The following is an 18960-nucleotide window of genomic DNA, read 5'->3' as shown; positions in this document are numbered from 1 at the left end:
CGATCCGGAGTCTGGTAGAGACTAGCAATTCAGCCTCCCAGACTGCTTGGAGGCCTGTTATGCGTATATACGCTTGCTTTACAAACCAGTCTACTACTACTACTCTACTACACATCCAACCTGTTACCGCCCAGGTCTCATGGCAACACAAGTAAACTGAGGCATTTTTTCTTCCAAGCTATTATCGTCCAGGTCCCATGGCAACACAAGTAAACTGAGGCATTTTTTCTTCCAAGCTATTATCGTCCAGGTCCCATCGCAACACAAGTAAGCGGAGGCATTTTTAATCAAAACTTTGCAACATCTCGAAGTTGTCAAGTCAACAACGTTTGATTCGGTGCCTGTCAACTCTGACCTACAATAATTAATGCGCCGTTAATCACCCAGAACTACCGTTAACAACACGGTGTACTAAACTAGCCTGGTTTAGTCGCGCTTCTATACGGCCCACCCTACATTGTTGGCGTTACACAGACTAGGTATATACTGTTGTCACCAGAACTCTGTCCAGGCAGTCGAGACTGACATAACATACGGCAATGATGTGGAAGTTTCTGCTCCTCCTCGCGGCAGTATGCACCCTGCCCTCCGCTTCAGTCGGTGAGTACATATTTTGTACCAGCATTTCGTCCGGAATCGATGCCAAAGTATTAATTATACTGAGTTTATTTAGATGCCCTTTGGCTCAGATTGAGCTACATCTTCCAGGGTTTATACAATAAAAACACATAGAGTATATGCAAATACATAAACGGATACAATAACATACTATTAGATACAGATCAGACTTACATACAAATATATACACCAAGTCTAAAATCACGAGTGAGGTCAGAGGGCACATATGGCATATACACTAAAAACCATTAAAATCCGTAAAATTGGACTACCATCCTCTTAAACAATCGCGTATCAGAGACAATCGTGAAATCTCTAGGTAGCAAATTCCAATCTTTACCGATCTATAAGTAAATGTTGTCCTCTCGATGTTGTTCCTAGGATTCGGTAATCTATAATCATGCAATTACGTAAAAGATATTTTCTTCGCGTCCGAAGATGCCAAGGCAAACGTACACGTAAGCCGTGAAAACTACAGTTGAACCGTTTCATTTTGTGCTAGTGGCAGGCTATCTCCGTTCCTAAATCAAATCGCTATTCAGTGCTCGTGGTAGAAGAGTGACGACTTTGTTTCTTTGGTGTTCATTCAAATACGTTCAATCAATATTTCGCTTCAATGTATGTTAAAACGTTTGTGATATCTTCATGTAGAATTACATTTTTCGAATGATTTGGTATTCATTTGATTATGTTAAATCAATATTTCGCTTCAATGTAATGAGTACAAATATAGTTAAAATAACGGATATCTGTATGGTTACACCGCAACCCGATTGAAAAATATATCAACACAGAAGTAAGGACTTATTACCTTCTGTGGAGTCATGTCTTAGTCCCTATTTTTGAGATAATTTGATATATATCGTCTACTTAATTCAACGCTAAGGGCCCAACCCGTCGTAAGTGTTATTTGTCGTGCTTTTTGGAGGCCACGTCCGCCATGTTTTTTCTGAAAACGTGGGGAAGAAATGGCAAGAGCAGGGAGGGTGCACGTCTCAACGCACATTACTCACACGGTAACGTTGCTCAAAGCGTAACCTTGCCTTGAGCGGTTGCGTGCATAGCTCGTTGCGCGCAGGCTTCGAGATCGAGTAAAATCCTTTCCACGGCAAACTCCCTTTCCCGGCTAGCCAATGTTGAAAATCGCGAACCAGAGGCCACGCCTCCTGAAAAAAGCCAGTCCGCTCAAAGTCTGCGACGGAGGCTACCTTGTTCCCTATTTAAACAAGAATGGCAATACAAACATGGTTGAAATGGCGACGATTGTCTCGCACAGTCTGACTGGAGGTGAACATAAGACAAACAAACCCTGGGGAAAATGTTCTGGATATTTAGTCCTGTGGTTTAGCAGCAATTTTTTTATTTTTTCTGTTTTGTTTTTTCGTGTTTTTTTCGCCCGCGCGCATTAGTTTTGGAGTCTCCAGAGGATGTCATCCATATTGAAGATGAAGTCGGTGTGGCCTAACCGTCATCTAAATAATACATGTGCTATTTGGTCATTACAAGATGTCTCGCTCTTTTCAGGCCAACAGGTGTACCTGGCCACGATTGACACCTGGTCCTTTTGGAAGATTCGTGCGACAGGACAGATGACCAATGCTAACGTGAAAGCCACGTGTGAAGCGGCGGGGATGAGGTACCCAGGCTACCGGACAGGTGAGGATGGGTGTACCTACCTGTGGGCATCAGACTGCATCACGTTTCACCATGCCGAATGTACAACGTTCGGGGCTCTCTCGAGTGAGCTGTGTGGACACACGGACGGGGCTGGCAGTCAGTGTCAGCCGCTTGATGACACCTTTGTGTACATCCCTGGCTGGAGTTTGTACGGTGCGTACGGAGTGGATTATGACACTCAGACCGCAGGCCTGCAAGGAGGGAACTACAACAACATGTACGCGCTGTGTGCAGGTGAGGATGTAGCCTCGATGTCGTATCAAAAGACAATGTCAACTTCTCTTTTTTTTCCTTTGCCGGGGTGAGGGTGGGGGTTTTGATCCGACATATAAGGTCAGAAGACGCATGAAATTTGAATTATTAAGGACATAACAATTGATGATGACTTGGCAGAGACTGGACGGGGCTAGGAGGGGTGAAACATACAGCAGTGGACAGCACTGAAAATCCGTCCCAGTCTGTACCTTGTGCTTCGTTTCGTTCTCGGAGCCAATGACAAACTTGATGTAACGCTAGTTCACCTTTATCCGTGGGATAACCTATATCCATTCTTATATCAAACTGCAATGATGTTAAGTATTGGGCTAACTTAAATCCGTTGTTTAATCAAAATGCAATGTTTTTAATATATTGTACTTTGAAACCACCGTCCGTTGACATGATGCTCCTAAATACCCCATTTTTTAAAAAAGCAACGGATAAAGGTTACCCCGCTGATAAAGGTGAACTAGTGTTACACATCTCTGTCTCCAGCCCCTGCGTGTGTCTGTGTCCACGGAACATGTACAGACGGTTCGACGTGTACCTGTGAGGACGGCTGGACCGGACACAACTGTGATCAAGGTCAGCGAGCGTTTTTCTGTTAAAGCAACATATGCAAGTATAAGCTGACATCAACGATTGTGCACATCCTAGGTTCTAATCATTTACATCGGTTGACATGGTAACTGCGTAAGACACTTAAGCTTCTAATGTTATGGTTCATCAGATTCTATAATCATCTTTGAGTCTTTGTTTACTATGATTCAGACATAGACGAGTGTGCGAGCAACCCTTGTTGGCTGGGAGGGACCTGCCTCGATCACGTGAACGGCTACAGCTGTGCCTGTCCTGAAGATGTCACCGGGAAGAACTGTGAAATGGGTAGGACATTTATCGGCCATACGGTAAGGTTTTCTTTTGCTTTCACTCGAACAGCAGCAAAGCAAACAGCGACGTGTATGTTGCTCATGTATGATCTCTGTCCCCCATAGCATTTTTTAAAGTCCTTATGTTGATACTGACTTTCATCTTGATGGACATTTTGAATCTCACGCGCATAAAAGAACCCTCCAGTCTTATCGGAAAGAGTATAGGGAACCTTCCCGGTGTGAGTGGATCAAAACTTACAGTCCTGTGTACGCCTTACGTACCGTGCTTGCAGTCCTTAGCCTAATGAGGTTAAGCACGTATAAAAAAGAAGAAGAAGAATCTTCTGGTCCATCTTCAGGTCCCCATTACTTCGTGTTACATCTTATAATAGGTGCTCAACAACAAAGCGAATTCTGAACATCGATGTCTGTCAGACACCATCATCGGCGTTAGAATAACTGGATCTGATTCTTGCTGCTACTTATAGCCGGTGTAAGTGGCTCTGCAGCAGCAAGAATACCGTCCCAAACGTGGCTCAGCTCCAGTCATGAACAGCGACAAGGGGGGAAACAAACTGAGCCACGTTTGGGACGGCATTCTCGCTGCTACAGCGCCACCTACATCGGCTATAAGTAGCAGCAAGACTCAGAAAAGTGAGTACAATCCTGGTCGTGTTAGAACCTTACTATATGAGTATAGTAAATTGAATCGAAACTAAATGTCTGCTAACTTTTCTTTTTCACAAATGCCAGTGCTCTTTGCCGGAGAATGTTACCTGTTCTCCCCCACATCTGCTGCCCACCCTGACGCGGCCCGAGCCTGCCGAGCTCAGGACGGACACCTGGTGGATATAACAGACCAGCAGCAGCAAAGTTTCCTCGCTGACAAGATCGCGGCTACCTCCGGCGTGTCGAACTGGCTGGCCTTCAAAACAGCACCGGCGGTGTTTCTCTACAGTCACGGGGCTCCTTTATCAGGTACTTCAAATTGAAGCCCACTGGCCGTACTTTTCACAGAGGTTACCACGCACGCGCGGCTGAGAGTAACTCTGTGTAATATGTCAAAGTTGAAGGCCCCAGAACGTAAAAATTCCGCCATTTTCCAGGCGCCACTACGTTCCGGACATTGTTACACAAATCAAAACAACGGTAGAGACGAGACTGTTTAGGTCTGAAGGCCTTCAACTTTGACATATTACCCAGAGTTCCTCTCACCCACGCATGCGTGATAACCTCTATGGAAAGGCTTATTCTTGATAGATCCTGATCATGCCGATAGAAAAAGGAACCGACACATTCCATTCACGAAAATCATTGAGACAATGCTGTCATGCGCAATGCCTAATATCTTTTTACAAAATACTTATAAACAACCACGTCGGAAGCTCATGAATTTTTGTCCACCATCCACCAGTCCCCCTGCAGTGGTCTGCCAGTGAACCCGCCGCTCCCTGTGATGACCTGTGTGTTCTCCTGGACAGCTCGGACAGCTTCCTGGCCAAGACAGCACCGTGCACGGAACAGCACAACTACATCTGCCAAGATGGTAAATCAAGTCTGTATTTTGCACCTAATTTAGTAAAATTCACACAAAAACACTACTCAGAATGGAAAAGAAATGATGGAATAATGACACCGACAGCACATCAGTCGAAAGCAAAATCCACGATGGTTACATATGTTACCAATGAACATTTGACTGTCAGTTGGAATGACAGAAAAATAGAATGAGTTCGGACAAAACGGCAATGAGGAAATTGTAAGCTGAAAGATTTCATAGTTACCAGAATAAGATGTTTTACTGTTTGAACTGCGATTGAGCAAAGTCGTAGACCATGAATCAGCCTAACTGACAGCGAAATATTACTTGATATATGAAAGAATGTCCGAGTGGATAGAGTGTTCGCCTTGCATTCGGTAGGTCGTGAGTTCGATCCCCGGCCGAGTCATACCAAAGACTTCAAAAATGGCACATGCTGCTTTCTCTGCTTAGCACTCAGCATTTGGAACAGAGTATGGGAGTTAAACACACATCACTACCAGCGGACTAGTCCCCTGCTGTAGTGACTTGCACAAATGTGTGGCCTAATGGCTACAGAAATGGAGTTGGGCACCACCCCTAAGCATCTGCACTTTGCACGGGCAACTTTGTCTTTGGTACACCCGGTCCCTCGATCTCGGAAGTTAAGCAATGCGTAGTCTGGTTATTATTAATAATAGTTCTTGGATGGGAGACCAACCAAGTACGACCAGATGCTGTAGTCTCACGAAACATTCCACGAAATCGAGGGACGTAAAACGGGGGTCCGGTGCTCGAGGAGGTGTCTCGACCACGTTAATCAGCCTCATTACTCAACACAATGGGTACCTACTGGCTGCAAATACACCCGATAACAAAGATGATAATAATTTCAGACCTGAAACCGTGCGGGCAGAACATCTGCCAGAACGGCGGCGTCTGCACGTCCTGCTTCAACGACTCTGCCGCCTTCTGCGACTGTCCTGCCGGGTTGGACGGGAAGACTTGTGAGATAGGTAAGTACTGCTGTAGTTCTCAAGATACACAGTGCTTCCTGGAATCGCACGTTCAGTAAATTCTCTCTCTTCCGTAAAAGATAACACTTCAGGAACAAATCGTGCAATAGAGTTAATCCCAATTATGGCGGCCATGTTGGACTTCCCGGGGCCATCCGGGGTCATGGCACCAGAACGAGGCTGCAGTTGGGATTCTGCGTATACTATATAGGCTGTACTGCAGACATAAGTATACCATTCTGGACTGAATTTTGCCCCTCTAAGGTGAAATACTGCGGAAAAAGTGCTAAACCTGCATGCTGTGACCACACAAAGACATGAAGATAATGGTCACAATAGACAAGATTCCTGATGCTTGGGTCAACTGAAATTTTCAAAGTAATCTATTGGATATTTCCTTCAAATTTTGGCCATATCCGGTAGTTGTCATACTCTTATATCTTTGTTTATATGCTTTTATACGATCATTTATACTCAACTCGATACGTACACACACTAGATGCCCCTAGCTGTTGTTTTATGACATGCATTTTAATGACAACCCTGTTCTTATACGCATTTCCATAGACATTGACGAGTGTGCCTCCGGCCCGTGCCAAAATGGCGGGAGTTGCCATGACGGCATCAACTCCTACACCTGTCAATGCCCGATCGGTTACCAAGGAAACCACTGCGAGTCAGGTTGGTGTGTCAGGAACATGGTTCTTGTAACAAAGCCTGCGGAAAACCGTTGGTTAGCGTTTCGGTTACTCTTCAGTAATCGTTCTCAGGGTGTTTACTACAGTCGATTGACTGCCTACTACTAATGTAGTCTCTACCAGACTTATTATTATTATCATTGTTATCATTAGTATTATTATTATCATCATCATCATCATCATCACCACCATCATCGTCATTATTATTATTATCATTGTCATTATTATCATAATTACTATCGTTATCATTATTATACAGAAACGGATTGGTGTTCCCAAGTCCAGTGTCCTCTTGGGTTCGTCTGCCAGGACTTTACATTCTACTTCGTCTGCGTTCGTGAGTAAACGTTCATTACATACTATGATAGTTGTTACGTATATCAGTGTTCAGAATAATTTAGTTGCTAACGCCATTTCTAATAATATTTCGATAGCATTCATCATTTTCAAGTAGCTTTGCAAAACACTCTACATGAATACTCATATGAATGGTAAGCTATTTATAGATACATGTGTGGATGCCATGATTCCATGTAGCCAGTCCTTTTAACTTTTATGAAAATGTTACATTAATTTTTTTTTCATATACGCATAATTCTTTAAAACGCATACTGTAACGTACAGTACCCATCGACAACGTTCACCTTTGCATGACAAAATATCAACAAATTCACCCTTATGAGCACTGTGTGCATCTAGACCCATCTTCCACCACCCGGGGGCTGCCTTACCAGTGCAGCAGCGCCTCCTGTCCGGATGGCTTAAACTGCACCCCTGAAGGCGTGGCGGCCTTTTCATGCAGGCCTGAGTGACGTCACATCCAGGGCCTCCGACTTGACGACGACCAGCCAATGGCTGCTTTATGCACGCCTTGAAATTTAGTGATTTTGCCTGATTTAGAGTCTAAATAGAGATAGAAGCACCACATGGAAATAGAATACGTTACATCAATAAACCACCTGCAGGAAAATCATGCTCACCTGTCCATTTTTCCTCATACTTTTTACAATAATTAGTAAAAACGTAGAAGTGAAAAAAAATATCAAAGTATAAATTTCGATATCCGGTTAGTAATACGTTATCTCATTCTCCTACGCAGAGACATCCAATGGCGAAACCGCCTGTTGTCTGTACTCTGCTTTCTTAACCGGCACCATTAGTTCCTGACCGCCCTGCTTATAAATATTAGTGAGATCATTATATACCTTCAGCCTTTGCGAGATCCCTTTTGAAACGTGAATGGCCTATTCTCTGATTGGCTGACAGCTGGTTTGTGGAGACGCCCACAGGAACTAATGGCGACGGTTGAGAAAGCAGAGAAAGCAGAGTGTTTGTCCCACGACGAGCCTCGCTTGCCCCGAAAAGGAACTGAAAACTTTTGGCCTTGTTGTCTTCGAATGCACTGTTATCGAAACGTTTTTGAAAATGTGTTGAACACGTGGATGCCTGAAGTGTGCATACTTCGAAAATTACTGTTGCTGCACTTGTAGATCTCTTTAAATTCATCGCCGATTTATTTGGCGGTATTATGCTTAGTGGCTGTATTATGATAATGCATGTTACAAAAACAAGATGGCTACAGTATTCAAGATGTGCACCGGTGTAGTAAAAGTGACACTAGTGTGGTAAACTGTTATTACTTACCAATGCAAGTTGGTAACTACACTCATGGCGTCCATATTGGTGCCACATTTACACAACTATCCAGTAAGTTTCACTTATAACAAATACAGTCATGGCTACCAAGGTAGCGTTATTTCTACAGGTACAATCACTAAGGCTACAAAAAGACATATTTGCTCATTTCGGTAATCTCTCGTCAATTAGGTGAAAAGGAATGAGCGAGCTGATGCCATTAATAAAATATACTTGCTATATATGGCCTAACACGTAAACAAAGAACCCAAACGTCATCAGACCTTAAAACGATTCAACTTTACACCAAGAGTTCAGAGACCTCTTTTTACAGCCAGTTGTTATTACAAACTGTATATGGCCTAATGACCAAACACAGTGGTCCTTAAGAATAAGACGCAAATTTTGACTTTTTAAAAATTCTCACTTCCAATCCAGAACATTTTGTTCCCCATGTCATGTCGGGATGTCAAGTCAACATTTTAGATGCCATTGTTAAAGAAAAAAATTAATTTGTTTAAATAACTAAATCAGATGTTATGTATGAATTTAAGCTCACGATCCCCGTGGAATGTGTGACAGAGGTCAACACGTTAATGTTTGATCAGTGTGACGTAAAATGGCCTCTGTGACCGGTGCAGATCCGGACCGCCGTACGCCTCAGGGTGTGAGCTACAGTACCGTACCGCACATTGTAAACTCAGACGGACAATACCTGTACTGTAGGACATGGGAACCCACACAGAAACTCAGGTGCGTCATTTCGATCAAAACCACGATTCTGATTCTTACCTAGCTTCTAATATAAAGTCATTTGGCTGATGGACAATACCTATAACAGGTCAAAGTACAAAACACTTATCTAACACCAAAGATTGCGTCGGCCCTACCTTGTTACCTGAGTGTGTATGTGTGTGTGTGGTATGTGTGTGTGTGTGTGTGTTTGTTTGTTTGTGTGTGTGTGTGTGTGTAAGTATGTTTGCGTGTGTGTTTGTTTGTTTGTGTGTGTGTGTGTGTTATTGTTGTAACCGTCACAGATCCTAATATAGTTACTTTGCCTTGTTCTAGAGCATTGCTCTTCTTGTCTCACGGACGGGGAAGCCACTGTGGAGTCCTCGGTCCCATACTGGCGCAGCTTCTCAACAACCATGGGATATTAGTCTTCGGGCATGACCACGGTAAACATACATAAGTAGTATATAGTCAACACGCTGGTATCATTTATTCAGGCGCAAGCAGGCGCAGGTCAAAGGTCATCGCCTGCCGATATTATCTATTCAGGCGCAGGTCAGAGGTCAGATATAATTTATTCAGGCGCAGCAGGTCAGGGGTCATATATATCATTTATTCAGGTATAGCAGGTCAGAGGTCAAATATGATTTATCCAGGCGGCGCAGGTAAGGGGTCAGATATCATATATTCAGGCGGAGCAAGGTAACTACGACAACCCCACCCCACCCCAAATGAACCTCCCCCTCCCCAATTGTGAAAGACATGTCCTTATTTGGCCTGGTTCTAAGTCTCTATCGTATAAGATAAAGATGACAATGACCGTTTGATTTTTTCCGTTCTTTTATTCTGTACTTTCAAAAGTCAGCATCCAGCGTGAACTTCTGCTGTTCAGAGGAGGACATAACCCCCATCTTCTGGTACTCTCCCACCTTTTTCTCAAAGAAGTTGGTCTTTCCCTCCAGAGAAATGTTCTCCATGAAGTCAAAGGGGTTCTCGCTGTTGTAAAGCTTACTGCACATGAGTTCGCCCAGCAGCCTATCAGCGACAAACTCGATGTACTGTTTCATCAGGTCTTGATTCATCCCAATCAGCTTCACAGGAAGAGCTTCCGTCAGGAACTCTTGCTCAATCTTAACAGCATCGTCGATAATCTGGTGAATGCGCTCTTGACTAGGCTTATTGATCAGATAGCTGACCATAAGACAGGCAAAGTCGGCGTGCAGACCCTCGTCTCTACTGATCAGCTCATTAGAGAAAGTTAGACCCGGCATGAGCCCTCTTTTCCTCAACCAGAATATTGCTGCGAAGGCCCCGGAGAAAAATATCCCTTCCACAGCGGCAAACGCAACCACACGCTCTCCAAAAGTGCTTTTCTCGTCTCCGGTCCATCTAAGGGCCCAGTCAGCCTTCTTCTTTACACAAGGTATGGTCTCAATGGCACTGAACAGATGCTCTCTTTCATGCGGATCCTTCACGTAGGTGTCGATTAAGAGACTGTACATTTCAGAATGAATGTTCTCAATGGCAATCTGGAAGCCATAGAAGCACCTTACCTCAGTCACCTGCACCTCTTTGGTGAATCTCTCTACCAGATTTTCATTCACGATACCGTCACTAGCTGCAAAAAACGCCAGGACGTGTTTGATAAAGTGTTTTTCGTTGCCATTCAGACTCTCCCAATGCTCGAAGTCCTTGGAGAGGTCTACTTCCTCCGTTGTCCAGAATGATGCTACGGCCTTCTTGTACATGCGCCAGATGTCGCGGTACTGGATGGGAAAAATGACGAAGCGTCTGGGGTTTTCACGCAGTAGGGGCTCACACTGCATCTCTCGGTCTACAGAGACCTTCAGTACGGACTGCTTAGGCTTCGGTGACTGCGCTGGAAGCATCTTGCGGCGGTCCTGTTAGCAAAAAAAGGAAGACCTTTTATCTGGTCTGGCACCATGTATTTGCATATTTACATTTGCTTCAGACGAGTCGGTACTCTGATTGGTCCAGATATACAGAGTTTAGGGGGGATACGTAATTTCTTAGCTCAAGTCGGGGTGAAACAAAGGTCAGCCTGAAGGGGTCGCATAATCCGGGCGGCTTCATCGTTATATGTCACATACTAATGAACCTATTTGAACGTAAAGGTAAGTATCACGTGTGAACATATGCCATGCACATACATGCATTGAATCATTGCTTTGGAGTCGCTATACGTCTTGCCCCGGAGTAGCTTCGGAGTAGGTATTGCGATAGGTATTGTGTTGTTCTGAATTATTCTTTTGTCGGTAGCGTTATGATTATCCTTTTTATCCGCATCCCTTTTAGTTCATATCCCTGCGGTATTATCGAGTGCATATTTCCGCCGACCGTTGGTTGCTTCTCACGCCATAAACAATGCCTAGTTTACGTCTTTTGTTTCAATTCGGGAACCGTCTTTGATCGTGGTCTGGTCTTAAGGGTGGTCGCGGCGTTCATCCTTCTGAGAACGGCACTGATTGATGACTTACCGTCTTTCCCACCAACTCTGTTATGATATCACCATGGTTACACGTACACAGCCCTTCGGGGGTACCGACTCATCAGTTGTTGAAAGGGCCGAAAATGAATATAAGATCTATTCCCACGCCGAAAACAATACCCTGATAATTGTACCGTCTTTCCCACCAACTCTGTTATGATATCACCATGGTTACACACGCACATCCCTACGGGGGTACCAACTCATCAGTTGTTGAAAGGGCCGAAAATGAATATAAGATCTGTTCCCACGCCGAAAACAATGCCCTGATAATTGTGCCTTTTGTCTTCGTGCATCATGTCCCAGACGCCGTGCATATTTTCCGGGATGTGGGGGAAACCCCTGACACCACCTATTGTTCTAGATCTCTATAAAACTCCAAGAGCCAGGGCGAAATTTAGTTGACCATCGGCATGGGAACTGCGAGGACGTCTCGGCTCTACTGATATCTCTCTCTTCCGCGCCGGCCACCTCCGCAAGCTGGACAGCCATCGACCGGTAAGTCTGTCATTTTTGTTTAGCTTTCGTGTGGAGTATCGTGTTATGTTTGACACTAGGGGATTCGTGTGAGAACGTTACGAAAACTCTTGTTGTTGTTGTGTCATGTCTTCAGTAAAATTCTTTTAGTAAAAAAATACGCGCTAGATTATGTGATACGCAATGTTATGACGAATGCTACGTATGTCATTACCAACTTTGAAACGTAACAGTACGTGTGTCACAGTTTTTGTACCGAACGTTTTTCTCCACTTTACCAAAACATGTATTCCGTACCCGCAAACCAGTTTTGTTCGGTCACAAAAGATTACCGATACAATAGAAGCCCTTTCTTTGTTTGTCATGGAATACTGATGAGTGTGCGGTCGTCACTCTAGCAAAAGCACTGGTACGAATTCAGCGCTTTAAACAAAACTCTATGTTCTTTCAGAACTCACCAATGATCAAGAGTACAGTCAACTAGTCATGGCGTTTACTTGTGATACGTGCGGAAAAACCTATGCCCAAAAACGTAGTCTCACCCGTCATCAAAAGTCCCACGACCCGACCGCACCCACGCACGAGTGCGATTTTTGCGGCAAAAAGTTTCCTAGACGGGACAATCTACTACAACATCGGCGGCTGCACGATAAACCCAAGCCGGCTCCCACGTTCTGGTGCCGGCCGTGTAACGTGGCGTTTGACACGGCCCGAGCCCTGCAGGCGCACCGGGAAGCCACACACCCCGTGGCGTCTACCTCCCGACCACGGAAGAGAGTTTCCTCCGCAGACGGGGCCGGGCCCAGAGCGAAACGACGCCACATCCAACCCGCAGGACACGACGACGCATTTCCCTTTGAGGAAGATCCGGAGGACGTATCGGAAGAGCTGATTCCCCAGCACGAAGACGTGGCCGTTCAGAATCTGTACCGGCAGAAATGGTCTATGATCAGGACGCAGTTCAAGCGGGGCCAAAACATCCAGGACACGTACAACTTTCGACTGGAGTCCGAAAATCCTAGCGATCTGGCCGACAACGTATGGGCCATCTTTGGCGACCAGCAAACAGTCTTTAAGATCAACCTATCGTTCGGGTTCATCCTCCAGGACGGGGAAACGGGGGCACTGCGATATTTTTACCCTTGTGAAAATAATAACGGATTTTTACCAGAACCCGTCCAAGTGGAAAACGAGGATGGTGTCCGACGGTTCCTGGACAAGATCGAACAGGTCGATCACATGGAGAAGGCGCGGCAGGAGCGCCCCAACAGTAAGTCCGTCCTGCAGAAGATGGTGAACGTCATGTTTTACGTGAACAAAATCAAGGACCATCCGATCGGTGCCCCTGGAACGCTGACAGACTACATCAAGAACAGCAGGTCCATCATCGCTCTTCTAGGCGATAGAGTTGGCCCGTACACGGACAAGCTCTGCTTTTTCCGATGCCTGGCACTCCATCGGCAATGCGATCGCACCAAGCTGGAAAGGACGACCAAGAGCCTCTTCAAAGAGTACCTGGCGTGGATGGGTAAGACGGCTAAACAGTTCAAAGGCGTGTCTCTCAAACATTTGGAGGACATAGAGAGATTGTTTGAGGTCGACGTGTACGTCTATGCCCTTCAGCACAATAACGATGAAGGCGCCGAAGATGACGATTTCTTTGCGGAGTTGGTGAGGCGTCCCCTGTCTACACACAATAATACGATGTACCTGAATCTCTGCGAGCACCATTACAGTTACATAAAGGATTTTAAGGCTTACGCCAAGTCGTACGCGTGTCCGCAATGTGGAAAGAGGTGGACGCACCGCGGCAATTGCGAAGCCCACATTCGCACGTGCGACGGTAAGGTGACCAAGGTGTATCCGGGGGGCGCCTACCATCTACCGCAGACCATCTTTGAAAAGCTGCAGGACGAAGGGATCGTCGTCCCCGAAGAAGATCGTTACTATCCCTACCGCGCCTGCTTCGATATAGAATGTCTTCTAAAACCACTGACTGATCAAAAGACGGACAAGATGACGTGGGAGGCGGCGCACGAACTCTTGAGCGTGAGCGTCTGCTCAAATGTCCCTGAATACACCGACCCAGAATGTTTCGTGTCCGAAGGCGACCCGACAAAAGTGGCTGAAGACTTGTTGAATTTCCTACAGCAAATCAGTCGTAAGGCGTACTCCCTTCTGTTGGAAAAATTCCGCTGGGCGTTGGACAAGATGGAAGAAATTCGGCAAAGGGATTTGGAGAAAGAGGAAAAAGAAGAGGATGAAGAAACGGAAGGAGAATCCCCGCAAGACAAGGCGAAGCGAAAAGAAAAACGCCGGAAAGAACATTACATGACCAAACTGATTGAGGAACTGACCAAGTACATGAGTCAGCTGGTGGTCCTTAGTTTCAACGGTGGGAAGTATGACCTGAACGCCATCAAAAAAGTGTTCCTCCCGCTGCTGTTGCGATCTACAAACAAACTCCGACCCATCAAGAAGAACAACACGTACATGTCGATTGAAACGGACGACCTCAAATTCCTGGATCTCATCAATTATGTGGCTCCGGGCTTCTCCTACTCTATCCTGCTGAAGGCGTACGGCTGCCAGGAGACAAAGGGATTCTTCCCGTACGAATGGATGGACAGCTTGGACAAGTTGGAGCACACGCAGCTACCACCACGAGCCGCCTTCCATAGTAACCTGCGACAGTCCGACATCTCGGAGGAGGACTATCTGTACTGTCAGCGCGTGTGGGAAGAGCAGGGCATGACGACCATGAGGGACTTCCTAATATGGTACAACAACAAGGACGTTAGCCCCATGGTGGAAGCCGTGCAGAAGATGACAGAGTTCTACCAGGACAAAGGTATAGACATGTTTAAGGATGGCATTAGCGTCCCGGGCCTTACACTTAAGTACCTCTTTATGAACTTACCACACGATACTTACTTTACTCTTCCAGACAATGAGGATGTGTACAGATTGTATAAAGACAACATAGTGGGGGGACCCAGCATCATCTTTCATAGGTACCACGAGAAGGGTAAGACCTACATCAGGGCCGACGAGATGAAATTGTTGGGCAGGGAACCGAAACCTTGTGAAAAGGTCATTGGCTACGACGCGAATGCGTTATATCTGTGGGCCCTGATGCAAGACATGCCATCCGGTCATTACATTCGGCGGCGGGAAGACACGGGGTTCGAAAGAGAATATTCCACACCTCAGTGGGGACGAATGGCCGTCGACTGGTTAGACTGGCTGGCCCAAGAGCGGAATCTCGCCATTCGCCACAAATTCAATAGCACAGAGAAGCGCATCGGTTCACGTCGAATTCCGGTGGACGGTTTCTGTTCCGACACCGGGGAAATCTTTCAGTTTCACGGTTGCTATTGGCACGGTCACCGCTGTCCCTTGACCAAAGGCCAATTCTTCAACGATCGTCGCGGCAAGTCTTTCGCGACTTTGCGGGCGGAAACGGCCCAAACGACCGAGTACCTGCGAGCGTGTGGGTATACGGTCATCGAGATGTGGGAGTGCCAATGGAGAAACTTGGTAAGAGCCGACGTCCGATTGGCGTCTTTCTTGGAAGGCCGCAAGACTCCCACCGAACATCTTCCCGACATGACCGGTGAACGCGTCCTCCAGGCTGTTCGCTCGAAGGAGTTGTTTGGAGCGGTGGAATGCGACATCGAGGTCCCCGCGGATCTCAAGTCGCGCTTCGCCGAAATGCCTCCGATATTTAAGAACGTCGAGATCTCCATCGACGACATTGGCGAGCACATGAAGAAGTACGCCGTGGATCATCGCATTATGTCCAAACCCAGGCGATCGCTCATCGGTAGTATGTTCGGTCAAAAGATCCTCTTGGCTTCGCCCTTACTCAACTGGTATCTCGACCACGGCTTGAAGGTCACTCGCATCTACCAGGTGATGGAGTACAGACCCAAACCCAGTTTTAAAGCTTTCGGAGATGCCGTTAGCGATGCGAGACGTAAGGGTGACGAGGACAAAACCAAGAAGATCATCGCCGACACCATGAAGCTGATCGGTAATTCTGGCTATGGCAAGACGGTCACCAACAAAGAAAAACAAACGGACGTCGAGTATTGCCAAGACGTCGTGACCGCCACTCGAAAGATCAACACTTCGCGGTTTCGGCATCTGATCGTGGTCAACGACAAAAATTTCTTTGAAATTGAGTCGGCAAAGCGCACCATCAAGTTTAACCTTCCCATGCAAATTGGCTTCTTCGTATACCAATACGCCAAATTGCGTATGCTTTCCTTTTACTACGACTTCATGTTAAAGTTCGTGGACGTGTCCGATTTCCAGTACTGTGAAATGGACACGGACTCCGCTTACATTGCCATCTCGGCGGACAAGCTGGAGGACGTGATCAAACCGGACATGCTGGAGTCGTACGACCGCGAGAAATCTGACTGGTTTCCCCGAACAGACACCAAACAGAACGCGGCTTACGACAAGCGCACCCCCGGGCTGTTCAAAGAAGAATGGTCCGGGAGCGGTATTGTCGGTCTGTGCAGTAAAACGTATTACTGTTTCGGCGGAGATGAAGCGAATGACGACAAATTCAGTTGCAAAGGAGTGAGCAAACGATGTAACGTCATCAATCACCTCAAGTACCTGAACGTCTTGCAGACCAAGAGAAGCGGGCAGGGCATCAACAAAGGGTTTCGCGTGCACAAAAACGAAATACACACGTACACGCAAACTCGAGATGCCTTTTCGTACTTTTATCCCAAACGAAAAGTAAAGAATGACAAGGTCACCACTCTCCCTCTCGATATTTAGAGCGGCTAGTGTGTCATATAATGCGCATAGATGTATATTGTAAAGCAATTGTGTGATGATGAAATGCTGCTGCCATGACTCGCCTCTGTTGGAAATAAATGCGCAGAAACGTTGTTTGTCATTATTATAGTATAGTAGATAGATAGATAAATAGTACTGCTGGGCAGAGTTGACGTCATTTGCGGGTATGGATGCGAGAATACACCATCCATGTCGGATGGTTCTAGCGGGCTGTTCTGGTTCTGGGAAATCTTATTTTGCTCAAAAACTACTGACGACGGGAGCCAGTTGGATTGATCCCGGTCCCTTTCAACACGTGGTGTGGTGTTATTCGGAGTTTCAGGACAAACTCCACCGCGAGCTGACTTCGAAACTTGGTTCAAAAGTTCAGTTCGTAGAAGGCCTTCCCAACAATTGGAATGACGTCATTAAGCCGTCATGCCGAAACGCGCTCGTGATTGATGATCTCATGATTGAGTCGGCCAAGGACACGGATCAAAGAGTTACGAAATTGTTTACCCGAGCCAGCCGTCATCGTGACTTGTCGGTGATTTTTCTCGTTCAGAATTTGTTCTTTCAAGGCCTGAGAACCATTTCTCTAAACTCCAGTTACATCGTCCTGTTCAAATCGCCAAGGGATCAAAGCATGATCACCACGTTAGCTCGGCAAATGTACCCGGGGCACGGTAAATTTCTTCGAGAGTGTTACGAGGACGCCGTGAATAAGACGACGTACGGACATCTCTTCCTTGACCTCCATCCCGAAACGCCTGAGGACCTGCGCGTGAGAACCAACATGCTGACGCCACAACCCCAAGTGTACCTGAGAAAGTGATAAAACGTACCGTTCGTCTACACCGTGGTCTCATTTTGCCGAAGATGTCGAAGAGGTTACATCGTCACGCCGATTGTCTCCGGGTGTTGAGCAAGGCCAACCCGAAATTGCGAAAAGCCATCCTGTCGTCCGCCCCTAACGATCTCTTGAAATCGATTTGTGACTGCACGCACAACGTCTTGAAGGGCAACGTTCGTCTCACACCGGCCCAGAAGAAAGGTCTGGCTCGGCACAAAGCCACTCTGCGTCAGCTTGGTGATAAGAAGGTTCCCCTCACCAAGAAAAGGCAGACGTTGATCCAGAAGGGTGGGTTCCTGTCTCTTCTACTCAGTCCGATAATTTCTGCAATTAGTTCCTTATTTGGAGGTGGACGGAAGTAACGCCGCTCTGTCGTCATGGAACACAGCAGAAAGATGGCACTCGTGCCGCAAGAATTGCTCTCAACGATTCAGGCTAAGCAACAAGAACAGACCTCTCCCCTGGTCAAGACCGCCGTTACCTTGGACGAAGAAATGAAGTCGGTGATGGAACGACCCGATCTTCCGGACGACGAGAAAGCTACCTTGTACCAACAACTCTTGCAGCGTTATTTGACGTACAGAGATAAGCGTCGCACAGAACCAGTGACGGTGAGGGTGTTGTCCCCACCTACTGCCGTCACCAACACCGCTACCACGGACGGCAACACGGATGGAAAGTCTCCCAGCACCCTCGCATCCGGCGGTAAAGAAGACCAGAGCATACTGGAGGCCTTTCCCAAGACCATGAAAGCTCGCGCACGACAGATGCTCAACGTCATCAAACACAAAGGTGGAGACATCATCGGTTATAACGATCAGGGACAGTTGCTCTACAACAAACAAGTGGTCCCTGGTTCAAATGTGTCCGACTTGATTAGAGACGCGATGCAAAAGAGACAAGGGTTCAATCCCACCGGCTGGCAATCTTTTGCCAGGGGACTGGCACGCATCAATGCGCCGGAAGCCGCTATCAGGCACCCGACCCGGCTATCCGTGATCCAACGTCACAAGAGCCGCACCGCCCGTGGTGAAGATCTTTCTGACGGAGAGAGCGAAGACGTCATCCCAACACCCCAACCCAAGCGACGTCGTGTTGTCGCTCAAAGGCTCCCAGGGAAGAAGCGGAAAGTTGGCAGTGCAGGCACTACTCCGTCTACCAAACGGAGCTTCTCTGAAATGTCGTGGACTTAATAGCGTTAACAAATAAAGTTTCCCGTGATTCGGACACGGGTCTAGATATAGAATACGTTTCCATTTATTTGTTTCTGCGAGTGTATGTGTATGATTGTGTGTA

The 18960-nt window shown here is 46.5% G+C and overlaps 3 protein-coding genes across 3 annotated transcripts; 2 read left to right on the top strand and 1 right to left on the bottom strand.

Moving 5' to 3' along the window:
- The first annotated feature begins 472 nt into the window (after positions 1 to 472).
- On the top strand, positions 473 to 7575 carry LOC118413424 (neurogenic locus notch homolog protein 1-like). Its single transcript, XM_035816791.1, has 10 exons — positions 473 to 600; positions 2143 to 2529; positions 3049 to 3138; positions 3325 to 3438; positions 4179 to 4403; positions 4840 to 4971; positions 5841 to 5960; positions 6528 to 6641; positions 6918 to 6995; positions 7358 to 7575. The coding sequence occupies exons 1-10, from the start codon at positions 540 to 542 to the stop codon at positions 7468 to 7470; spliced, it is 1434 nt and encodes a 477-aa protein (XP_035672684.1). The 5' UTR covers positions 473 to 539; the 3' UTR covers positions 7471 to 7575.
- A 2193-nt stretch (positions 7576 to 9768) lies between these two features.
- Positions 9769 to 10976, bottom strand: LOC118413425 (ribonucleoside-diphosphate reductase small chain-like). The gene has a single exon (XM_035816792.1). The coding sequence runs from the start codon at positions 10912 to 10914 to the stop codon at positions 9880 to 9882; it is 1035 nt and encodes a 344-aa protein (XP_035672685.1). The 5' UTR covers positions 10915 to 10976; the 3' UTR covers positions 9769 to 9879.
- Positions 10977 to 11942: 966 nt separating this feature from the next.
- On the top strand, positions 11943 to 17646 carry LOC118413711. Its single transcript, XM_035817239.1, has 3 exons — positions 11943 to 12032; positions 12463 to 16690; positions 17421 to 17646. Exons 2-3 carry the CDS (start codon positions 12498 to 12500, stop codon positions 17644 to 17646), a joined length of 4419 nt encoding a protein of 1472 aa, XP_035673132.1. The 5' UTR covers positions 11943 to 12032; positions 12463 to 12497.
- The last annotated feature ends 1314 nt before the right edge of the window (positions 17647 to 18960 follow it).

The sequence above is a fragment of the Branchiostoma floridae genome, chromosome 4 (genome assembly GCF_000003815.2).
Source record: "Branchiostoma floridae strain S238N-H82 chromosome 4, Bfl_VNyyK, whole genome shotgun sequence".
Taxonomy (NCBI): Eukaryota; Metazoa; Chordata; class Leptocardii; order Amphioxiformes; family Branchiostomatidae; genus Branchiostoma; species Branchiostoma floridae.
The sequence above is the reverse complement of the archived record's forward strand: the minus strand, read 5'-3'. Positions and strand labels throughout refer to the sequence as shown.

Coding starts and splice junctions, on each gene's coding strand:
- LOC118413424 (XM_035816791.1), top strand. CDS start 540: ATGATGTGGAAGTTTCTGCTCCTCCTCGCGGCAGTATGCACCCTGCCC. Junction 601..2,142: donor CCTGCCCTCCGCTTCAGTCG/GTGAGTACATAT, acceptor CGCTCTTTTCAG/GCCAACAGGTGTACCTGGCC. Junction 4,404..4,839: donor TCACGGGGCTCCTTTATCAG/GTACTTCAAATT, acceptor ACCATCCACCAG/TCCCCCTGCAGTGGTCTGCC.
- LOC118413425 (XM_035816792.1), bottom strand. CDS start 10,914: ATGCTTCCAGCGCAGTCACCGAAGCCTAAGCAGTCCGTACTGAAGGTC.
- LOC118413711 (XM_035817239.1), top strand. CDS start 12,498: ATGGCGTTTACTTGTGATACGTGCGGAAAAACCTATGCCCAAAAACGT. Junction 16,691..17,420: donor GGGCAGGGCATCAACAAAGG/GTTTCGCGTGCA, acceptor TCTAAACTCCAG/TTACATCGTCCTGTTCAAAT.